Source organism: Marmota marmota, unplaced genomic scaffold (genome assembly GCF_001458135.2).
Source record: "Marmota marmota marmota unplaced genomic scaffold, marMar, whole genome shotgun sequence".
NCBI classification, from domain to species: domain Eukaryota; kingdom Metazoa; phylum Chordata; class Mammalia; order Rodentia; family Sciuridae; genus Marmota; species Marmota marmota.
The window spans coordinates 3,659,085-3,669,736 of record NW_026000222.1 but is presented as its reverse complement, the minus strand read 5'-3'; the positions used below and the strand labels follow the sequence as shown (position 1 = coordinate 3,669,736).

The 10,652-nt window shown below is 57.6% G+C and overlaps 1 protein-coding gene across 2 annotated transcripts in view; it reads right to left on the bottom strand.

Annotated features, from left to right (window-relative positions):
* Positions 1-266: 266 nt before the first annotated feature.
* The window catches only part of Meak7 (MTOR associated protein, eak-7 homolog), a 14,155-nt gene continuing 3,769 nt past the window's right edge, over positions 267-10,652 (bottom strand). Inside the window, exons 2-9 of one of the 2 annotated variants that reach the window (XM_048792642.1) lie at positions 9,907-10,083; positions 8,143-8,373; positions 7,628-7,772; positions 5,076-5,504; positions 1,745-1,863; positions 1,055-1,234; positions 504-658; positions 267-470 (exon numbers count right to left, since the gene is read on the bottom strand). In XM_048792642.1, the coding sequence (XP_048648599.1) occupies positions 542-658; positions 1,055-1,234; positions 1,745-1,863; positions 5,076-5,504; positions 7,628-7,772; positions 8,143-8,373; positions 9,907-10,059 (1,374 nt within the window). In that variant the 5' untranslated portion in view covers positions 10,060-10,083 and the 3' untranslated portion in view covers positions 267-470; positions 504-541. Of the gene's footprint in view, positions 659-1,054; positions 1,235-1,744; positions 1,864-5,075; positions 5,505-7,627; positions 7,773-8,142; positions 8,374-9,906; positions 10,084-10,652 lie in introns of both variants that reach the window. The other variant, XM_015496005.2, reaches the window with a different exon arrangement.

Sequence of the window (10,652 nt, the reverse complement as noted above, 5' to 3'; positions counted from 1 at the left end):
CACAGCGCTCGCCAGCGCCCCCTCTCCCCCTCCAGCGCCCCACCCAGCCCCCGGCCGGCTGTGCCTCGATACACAAACACGCTCCTGCCCGAGGACACTGTCCCCACCAAGCACCGAGATTCTCGCCCAAACGTCCATCTGTTACCAGTCAAAATGGACCATCAAGGCACTAACTGGGATGGCCTGAGCAGAGGCCAAGCGGCCCCAGTGGGGGAACTCCTTCCTGCAGGACAAGACATCCCCAAGAACCGCGAATTCCAGCCGAGTTCCAAATGTCTGTGTCTATGGATATCATTGATGAGAAATGAACAAACTTGAAGACTGAGTTGCTAATTTGACACTCAGGTTGGGAGGTCATCTCCCAGAAATCTTATCTGTGGCCGCAGAGGGACCTTCTTGGCACGGCGTGTTCTGGTCAAGCCCGTCCAGGGCTCCATGGAGTTGCCCGGCAGGAGAGGGGAGGTCCGAGGCTCACACCCCGGGGAGGGCCGTACGCGCTGCACCAGGGATGTCCGTGTCCAGGCTCTGGAAGCCCCGCCGCCTAGGCGTCATCCTCAGGGGCCTCACGGAGCCCTTCACTGTGGCGAGTCTGCCCAGTGATCTCCAGCAGGGCCCTGGCCTCAGGATCAACGTCGAGGATGCTCTTTTTGCCCTGGACCTTGGGGAGAAGGGGAGAGGGAATTCATGATGTGCAGAGAGGCGAGCAGCTCCCAAGAACTGGAACCGAGCAGTGGTTTCCGGCCCTGGGTGGGCTCTCCAGAGAGGGACCCACGCTCCGCCCAGGGTGCTGCAGTCTCCAGAGTGATGAGGGGCTGCGTGGGTGCAGAAGGGCCCAACCAGGCAGAGCCAGGCAACCCCAAGGAGCCCAGGCCTTCTGGTCTCACAGATGGGCAGGGAGGACAAAGGGACACACCTCGGGCAGGGCCCTGCTTTCCAGGACAGGGCCCAAAAACCAACTGTGCCGTGCGCCTGCAGCGTCCCCAGAAACCAAGCAGGACCAACCACCCCCGTGGGGAGGAACAGAGGAGCCCCACCTTCAAGACCCTCCACTCACCAGCTGCGACTCTGGGGGGTCTCCCACCGCCCACACCTCCATCTTGTCAAAGCGGAAGTTCTCCTTGGAGGACAGCTGCGGGCTGTTGTACGTGGTGCACGTGGGCTTGGCCTTGCTGTGTCCCTTCCCGAAGTCAGCATCTACCCAAAGCCCGAAGTAATCGTGCTGTCCTCCCAGGCCCTGCAGAGGAAGCCCCAGGGCGTCAGCGACTCGGGGTCCCCCTCTAGGCACGGCCCAGCGTGCAGCGGGAGGCCAGCCCGCCTTTCTCCCAGGCTGGGCCCACCCCTGGCCGACAGCCTCTGCTTCTTCCTGCAGCTGCCACACTGAAGCAAGGACAGCCAGGAACCGTGGCCACCCCAGTGTGGAGCCACACGCTGCTTCATGAGCCACCGGCCAGCCTGGCTATGTGCCAGCCGAGGGACAGGAGGGCAGGGTGCCTCGTGACGGGTCTGCCACCCTCGTGGGCCACCACAGGAGCCAGGAGAAAAGGCCACATTCACCCTTTGCACCCACCACTGAAAGCCCAGCAGAGGCCACAGCCTTCCTGAGGGGACCCTGGCCCCAGACAGGACAGACAGACACAGTGCACGTGAGAACCAAAAGCCACAGATGCGCATGCCTGGTGGCAGAGGTGACGCTGCGTGTCAGGAGGGACCCACCCCACCCCACCCCACGCACTGCAGCTCTCACCAGTCCGTTCGGGATGGTCTGCTGCCCGCAGTTCAGGTACATGAAGTGGTCGTTGTAGCCCGTGTGCCGGTACACGGCCATGCTGGGGGAGACGGAGAACAGGAAGCACCGCTCGTCCCCTGGAAGCCACAGAGCAATGGACACCAGGTCACGGTGTGCGCCGGGCACCAAGAGCGGCAGACACATGGCTCCTGCTCAGGAAGCGCAGGGAAGACCTTCCCGCCACCCTCCAGGGCCCCAGACTGGCACACCCCTAGTGCTTGGCCTCTCCGGACCAGACGGTGGGTCCAGACCTCGCACTCGTGGCTGCCCAGGGACCCAGCAGGCTGGGCTGGGGTCCAGGGACTAGACTGGCACCGAATAGGATCATGATTTCTGCTTTGGGGACATCCTTTAGCTCCTGCCAGGGGGACCCAGGGAGGAACTCTGCCGGCTGTTTGCCAGGATTGGTTCAGGCCGGGCAAGGACACAGAGTCGGGAGGCGCCTGCCTCAGGAGCAGGGGCAGGTGGCCCCCAGGACGCTGCGGAGCCTGCTGGAGTGTGTGTGTGACGGCGTGGAGCCGTCCCCACCTAAAAGACCTCCATCCTGGAGAGAAGAAAGCTGCAGACAGAGCCCCTCACAGCGCAGGACCTCGGGGAGGGGAGGGACAGCAAGAGGCGGCACAGGTGTGAGCACACAGGCCATTTAAAGAAGCGCTGGCCGGACATGGTGGCACAGGCCTGTAATCCCAGGGGCTTGAGAGGCTGAGGCAGGAGGATTACAAGTTGGGACCCAGCGTCATCAACTTAACAAGTCCCTAAGCAACTCAGTGAGACCCTGTCTCTAAGTAAAACATAAAAAAGTGCTGGGGATGGGGCTCAGTGGCTAAGCACCCTGGGTTCAATCCCCAGATTAATAAGAAGCACTGGTCAAAACCTTGGAAGTGACCCCTGCCCCACCAGCACTCAGCACTGGGGCGGGATGAGGGGCCTGCCTTGCCCACAGGAAGCTCTGTCAAGGGACCACCCCAGGGCTGGGGATGTGGCTCAAGCGGTAGCGCGCTCGCCTGGCATGCGTGCGGCCCGGGTTCGATCCTCAGCACCACATACCAACAAAGATGTTGTGTCTGCCGAGAACTAAAAATAAATAAATTAATTAATTTAAAAAAAAAAAAAAAAAAAGGGACCACCCCAGAGCTGCCTGCCACATCCCAGTACTGGGCCCAGAGACTGCACCTGGACACTGGACCCTGAAATGCCTGCGACTGTGAGAACCACCGCCCAGGCCTGGGGGGAACAAGCGCTCGGCAGCTTGGAGGGAGGGGTGCCACAAGACGGGAAGGGGTCACAGGAAGCACGTGGACGACATAAGGGGGCATCCAAGGCCCAGGGGACCATGGGATGAGGACATTCTTGAGCAGGCCGAGTGCCAGCAAATAATGCCCTGACCGCCAATCAGACAGACGGTGGGGGCCTCAGTGGCCAGGGTCAGGGCCTCAGGCAGCACATCAACAGCCAGCAAGGGCAGGAAGGACGTGCTGGACAGAGGTGGCGGGGCCACAGCCACTCATGGAGGAAGGACCCCACACAGGGATGAGCCTGGGGCACAGCAGGGGCCAGTCAGTCCCCCTGAGCACCTGTGGGTGTCCAGGTGGGGAAGGAAAGTCTGAATCGGCACCTGGGACCACACAGAGGCCTGGTAGGCGCCTGTCCTCGGCAGCCGGGAGGCAGAGGGCCTGGGGCACTGGGAGCTGCCTGGTCCCCCCGCTCCTGCCTCCCCTCCTGGGCACTGGGTTTTAGAGCAGCATCACTTTGCTTTGTGGTCCTGAAGCTGTCCCTCGACTGACACTTACTGGGCCCTGCTAGGAGAGGTGCCGGGGCCACGGCGTGGGCCATAGCTGCAGGGACCCCCCCTGGTCCAGCTGGGGCTGCTGACAGGGGAAGCCACGTGGAAACAGTGGCTCCAGCTCATGGGGAAGACCCCAGGGTCGCTCTGCCTGCTGGAGTGGACCCCACAGGAGGGCTCCTTTCTGGTTCTCACCATCGAGCACCCGGCCGAGCTGTGAACACGGTCAGTACATGACCGTCACGGGCTTCTGGGAACTGAGGCGCAGAGACCCAAGCACCTCCCCGAGGGCCAGAGCGGTGACCAGGCCCGTCACCCAAGCCTGGAGTCTTTCCAAGAGCACCACAGAGTGATCCCAAAGAGAAGTGCCGTTCGGCCGCTCCCCTCTCAGAGCTGGAGGTGTGCCCAGGTGGACACTGCCCTGAAGGGGACCAAAGCCCAGGGCCGGGCCACCGCAGGCCTAGGCTGCCCTGGGCTGGAGCTCTGTCCCGCGTTCCAGGGCAGAACGAGGTTGACGTGATGCCTGGTCTGTGTAACTTCCGGCGTTTCCCCCACGTACCACCCTGCAGGGCACGAGGCTCTCCACGCCCCACTGAACGAGGGGGACAAAGTCAGCGTGTGTGGACCACTGAGGCCCAGCAGTGGACCTGAAGGTGTCCTCATGGCTCTGTGGTCATCTGTGGTCCCGACTCTTGGCCTGTTCGTGTCCTCAAGCAGAGCCTGAGCCACAGCAAGGCAGCCCAGCTGGGCTCCCCGAGCCACAGTCACCGGTGGGAGGACACCCCACCCCAGATGTTGAGGTACGGAGGCTGTTGTTTCCAGAAAAGTCCGTGTGCAAGGGCAGCCGCGTGAGTGGACACCATGTGGGGAGAGTGCCCACCAGTGTCAGAACTAGCACTCAGAGATGAATCAGATTCTAAAAACAACCAGATCCAGGGGACAGAGGCACCAGCCCTTCACCTACTGGTTCTACCCCTCCCCGATCCCAGGGACACGGCCGCTGGCCTCTGACGAAGCTCCCTGGGGAAGCTCTCGGCAGGTTCTCCCGGGAAGGGCGAGCAGCTTCAACCTCCACCAAGTCACCAGACCAGGAGGCAGCGCCCACAGAAGGGAGGAGGGGACAGGAGGGCGGCCAGTCGGTCCAGGCAGCAAAAATGTCCCTCTGAAAGAAGAGTCACCTGTGGGTCCCTCCCAGACATCCGCAGCCCGACCTCTCCCACGACCTCTAGACCTGGTGGGGTGGGTAACACTGGGCCTCTGTGTCCTCTCCTGGAAGCTGGCCCGGGGCTGCCCCTGCTTACTTTACCCCATGGCCAGGACCGGAGGAGGTCTGCGCACCAGAAAGGTGTCCTGGCTTGTCAGGCCCTCGTGTCCAGGACACCGGAGAGGCCAGGAGAAGGCCTGCCAGCGCCCCGCTCCCCACGGCGCACAGCCTCCAGGGCAGCAGCAGCGGGCGGGCGCCCCCACAGCTGGGCTGCCCCGGGGAGCGCGGTCACTCAGGCTCACCTTGGAACTGAGGCTTGACCTCCCAGGGGCAGGAGGCAAAGCCACCGAACACGTGTCCGTCCTGGTCCTCGAGGAGAATGAGGCAGGGCCCCCGGTGCGTGATGCGCCCGCACAGCTGCGAGAAGCTCTGGCCGTGGAGCCGGGAGCAGAAGAGCAGGCGCCAGTGGTACCGCTGCTCCCGCGCCAGGTGGGAGTTGAGGAAGATGACCGCCAGGACGTCCAGGACGCTGTCAAACTCCTGCCCGGGGCCCACCTGGCACTGGGGCACCAGCGTGGCCAGATCGAGGGACGAACACAGGACCAGGAAGCCTTGGTGGATGACCACTCTCAGGAACGTGGCCACGTGGGGGACCCTGAACACCCAGTCCTCAACCGTGGCTCGGTCACAGGCATGGTCCAGCCAGTGAGGCCCCAGCGGCCTGCTGCCATCTAGGAGGGGGAAACTGGTGTCACTGGGCCAGCACGGCACCTTCCAGCGACTAAGCCACACAGAAACAGGAGCTGGGGACCGAGTGTGACCCTGGACACGGGAGGCGGCTCAGCTGGCTGGAGATGAGCCCGAGCACCAGGCACCCAACTTCAATACCCTGGTATGGAAAAGACTGGAAAATAGCTCACAGCTTCGTGTTTACCTTGATCACATGTCGGAATCCCCTTGTCCTTCCCACTATTTAAATGTGGCTGCTATAAAATCTGGGAATTCCACGAGGGGCCTGCTTTATTTCTTCAGTGCGTGGTCTCAACAATTTGAGTTTGAGACCCCCGTCCTCTCCTTCCCCACTGAGCTGCCCACCAAGCTGCACCTCAGCCACCCACCTCACAGCCAGGCCCTTACAAGGAGGCCGTGTCCCCCTGTGCCTCAGCAGCTGGGACCTGTGAGGGCTTCAGCCCCAAGGGTCAACTGTCCAGGGTGGGGTGGTGGCTGGTCACTCACGGGGACCCTCTAGTTGATCTGGGAAAAGCTAATGCTGTTGTCCCTCTCACGGTGATGTCACAGGACACACCTGGGCCTGAAGCAGCCTCGGTTTCCCTGTGGGCACAATAGACGTGATACCAGAACACCCCTGTGTGGTCACTGCCAGGTCCAGGAAGCTTCTGTTTTTAAACTCACTAGTGCGTGTGAAGCCTCCGTTCACAGCTATCATCACTCCCAACCCAGGGAAACGTGGGGTCTAAACTCAAATAATGGTTTTCCTCTAACTCCTGCCCATTTTACTTACCAGGAAATGTAGAAACCCAACTACTTAATCATCCTCTTCCCAACTTGTATGAGGCTGCAAATTCCTATCATTTCTAATCAAACTAGTTTTCAAATACATTTCTCATTACCTGTTCATTACCGAAATCTTAAGGATAATTTTAATTGTTTGATTTAACTTTTTCTAGTTAAAAGACAACTTAAGTTTTCTCTTTTTATGATTCTTCTTTTTAAAACTATTGACTTTGAAATAACAAATAATTGGGCTGGGGATGTGGCTCAAGCGGTAATGTGTTCACCTGCATGCGTGGGGCGCTGGGTTCGATCCTCGGCACCACAGAAAAATAAAATAAAGATGTTGTGTCCACGAAAACTAAAAAAATAAATATTAAAAAATTCTCTCTCTCTTTAAAAAAAAAAACAAATAATTCACCCACAAGATACTGATATGTATATCTTTCCACATTCCAAATACCTTCGTAAACATTTGAAACATGACTTATTTTTAAACTGCATTTTAAAACCTGGCTTTATAATAAAGGAATATTTATAAAGTAAGTCTACTTTGCAGAGAGACTTCACCATGAAGTTTTTTAAAATCTCAAATCCCAAGTAAATCTAAATGTATACTGTTTCTCACCCAACGGTAGCAGAATACATGCTTCTCAAGTGTATGATGGACAATGCCCCAAGTAGACCATATTCTAGGCCAGAAAAGATGCCCCCAGTAAATCATACAATGTATGTTCTCCAACCATGAAGAAATAAAATTAAAAATCAGTAGCCAAAGGCAATTTGAGGAATTCACAGCATGTTAAAATCGAATGACACTTCTAAATAGCCAATAAGTCAAAGAAGAAATCATAAGGGACATTAGAAAACACTTAAGATGAAGGAAAACAAAACCTAAAACTCACAGGTGCAGCTAAAGCAGTGTTCAGAGGGAAATTCATAGCTGCCTATGCTGACGCTGCCTACAGTGAAGAGAGATCTCAAATCAATCATCTCTACCTGTATCTTAAGAAATCAGGAAAAGAAGACGAACTAAACCTAATGCAAACAGAAAGAAGGGAACAAAAGACTAGGGCAAAAATATATGGAATAGTAGAAAAACAGCAGATTTAAAAAAAATCAATAGAATCAAAATCTGGTTCTTTGAGGAGATCCACAAAAAAAAAAATAAGAGAAACATTGTTCACATCAGCAACAGAGGTGGGGCCATCGCTAGAATGATACAGAAATCCCACGACACTCAGAACACACCCAAGGGCTCACCCACCCTGCAAGGCCACAGCCCTGGAGACCCCCAGTCTACCACCAAGGCCAGCGTCGCTGAGGATGGCCGGGCACTTGCCTGGAAGCTTCATCTCAGACAGCAGGTGAGCAGCCAGTGCCTGCACCCTGGTGGGGGTTCCGGGGGCCTTCTTCCGGGTCCAGCCCTTCAGCTCCTGCCTGTGGGCCAGCACATGCTCCACAGAGCCAACCAGATCCTCTGTGAACTGCAAGCCCACAATTCCACCTTTAACAACTGTCCACCACGACCCAGACCCCAACCACACCACTGTGGGCTGGCCAGTTCTCTCCAACACCCCACACGATGGACCTCAATGTGAAGCAGTCACCAACTGACACAGGTCCTCATCCTTCTAGTGGCACACAGGGCTGATAGGTCCCAACCAAATAGGTCCCCATCCTTCTGGTGACACACATGGCTGACCTACAAGTCCTGCCCCAGCCTTTGTCCAGCAGTTCGGACCCTGGACACAGGGTACATGGCCTAGGGTTCCCCAGGAGCAGAAATCTCAGCCAAGTCCCCACCCTAGTTCCAAGCCCATGGCCAAGACCACTTAGGGGGCCTGCGTCCTCTACCTTCTGGAGGTCTCTGGCTTTCACGGGACCTTCCTTGGCAGAAATCATCTTCAGAATCATGAGACTCCTCTCCTCAGAGCTGCCCTTCAGCAGGTGGGACAGCGACACCGTGAACTGCTCCTGAGAGACGCCCTTGCCGGGCCCCTGAGCCCTCCCAGTCGGGTGGACTCTCTGCATACCGTCATACAGTCTGGTGACCATCTCTGGGGGAAGAGCCTCCCCAATGCGGTTCTGCTGGGGACAAGTGGGAGAAAGGGCTGGAGGGGCACAAGGTCAACTTGGTAGTGTCCCAGGGCAGTAAGCTGGGGGCTGGGACCCTGATGCTCCCAGCAGCTGGCTCCCCCCTGCCCAGGGCCCACCCTCACAGGGCCCGGCGCGCGGCTGCCTTGGCCACCAGACTCCTCCACTCTGCTCCTGCCCTGCCTGCCATACTGTCCAGTGTCCCCAGTTGGCCACGTCTTTCCTGCTTCTGCCCATCACTCCTCCTGCTTGTCACTCCCTTAGGAGATCATGTTGGTTAGAGCCTTGTGCTGCCACATCTGAGCTTATTCACCTACGAGGCACGTCTGTGCAGAGCCAATCTGGCCTCCACACTAGGGGTTTCCGAGTGCCTGGGTCCGCTGCACTAGCCCAACTCTTGTGCTCAAGATGCCTTTCTAATCACTTCCACTAGACTTTGGATTTCTCAATCAGCACTTTAATGATGTCATTGTACAAATACTGTTTTTCTTTTTGGCTTCAACATCAAATGTGATTTGACCAGGGATGGCAAACAAGCAGAAAAGAGCACAAGTCATGAACAGAGTCACAGGGTCCAGCGCAGGGTCAGAGTGCGGGGCTCCCACCAGCCCCAGGAGCAAGAGCCGTCTGTCACGGCTCTCAGGAGACTCCTGTTTCTGTCCACTTCCAGAGTTCTGTCGCAGAGCACTCTAGGCCCTCCCCAGACATGGCACTCAGTGGCCAAGGTCTACAGGTCAGCTCTTACGGCTCACCACCTCAGCCGTCCGCTACGGTCAGGTCCTGACCTGCCTGGTCCTCTCAGCTCCATCCGTATGTGCCCAGGCCCACTGGGTGCTCCTGGTCTGGAGGAGACACACAGGCACACACGTGGGCTGCGCCATGAACTGGAGCCGCCAAAGCCTTCCTGGCCAGCCTCCTCGTCTGCAAAATGTGGGTGGGCCCAATGCCCATGAGACCCACACTGCCCCCCTCCCGGGGAGACGCACTAATGCAGTCTTTGGTCAGCGTCCTGCCCAGGTTGAGCACTTGAGGGTCCTATGGAAATGGCCAGTTTTACCTCCCTGAAGGAGACCCTGGAACGTGAGTCTTCAGTACAGCGTCAGGAGCACTGTAAGGGGCACAGGTACACCCGAGGCACTGAGGCAGCCCTGTCCCCAGCTGCCACCCTGTGTCGGGGAGGGCGGCCAGGAGACTCGGCTCCAGGGCAGGAGGCAGGGGCCCCCCTTGCTCCCCGTGCCCCACATCAGCTCAGGCTAGAAACGCCCCAAACTCTGTGGAAGTTCCCATCTACTCCTAGTTCCTTTCTTCCATACAAATACGACTACAGTGACCTCAACAAAAGAGGAGGGACCCTTTAGATGTGACCAATGGCTGCTCCGCAAGGCAGGGCAGAGGAGCCACAAGGGACACCACTCAGCCCTCCACTTTTCAGAGGGTCCACTCCTTAGTGCTCCCCTCTGCCCCGGGACCAGGGTGCACAGACCCTGGGCCCAGCTCAGCACGGGTGCCAGCAGCCGTTCTTGCCTTCAGCGCCTGCAGTGAGAAGGACCTGGGCAAGGCCTCAGAGCTGTCCTTGTCCAACGACAGAGTGTCAAACAGCGCATCGACCTCCGCCTGCTCCTCGGGAAGGAACTGGGAGTAACACTTCTGCTCCGCGCGGCTCCTGCCGTTCCCCATCTCTCCTGGGACCCAGCAGGTTCTCTGCAGAAGGACAGAGACAAGTTAGGGAAAGGTCAAAGTAATCATCGAGGCAGTGGCGACTCTGGGTCCAGCCGATAAGTGCCAATTCTGCTGGAAAACGTAGCTAAAATGCACTGGACCTCGAAATGGGGCTTCCATGTGGTAGACATTAATAGTTGGCACCAGCCGTGCCCAGAGGATCGCTGTGATAATGCACTGGGTCAGCAAAGCGAAGGGCAGGGACGGCGCCTTGTGTGGCCGGGCCCTTCAGGTCCCAACCAACAGGCCTCTTTCATCTGAGGTGTCAGGGGGCAGAAACAGAGGGGCAGATACTGACACCCAAAGGCAGGTGACCCGGGGGCCTGGTTCATTGTCACAGGCCTGGAAGAAGCCAGGTGCCAGGGGGGTCCATAAAAGGAGCAGTTAGAGGGGGCTGGGCTGGGGCTCAGTGGCAGAGCACTCGCCTCGCACATGTGAGCCACTGGGTTGGATCCTCAGCATCACATAAAAATAAATGAATAAGATAAAGGTCTGCTTTCATCTATAACTAAAAAAAAAAAAAAAAAAAAAAAAAAAAAAAAAAAAAAAAA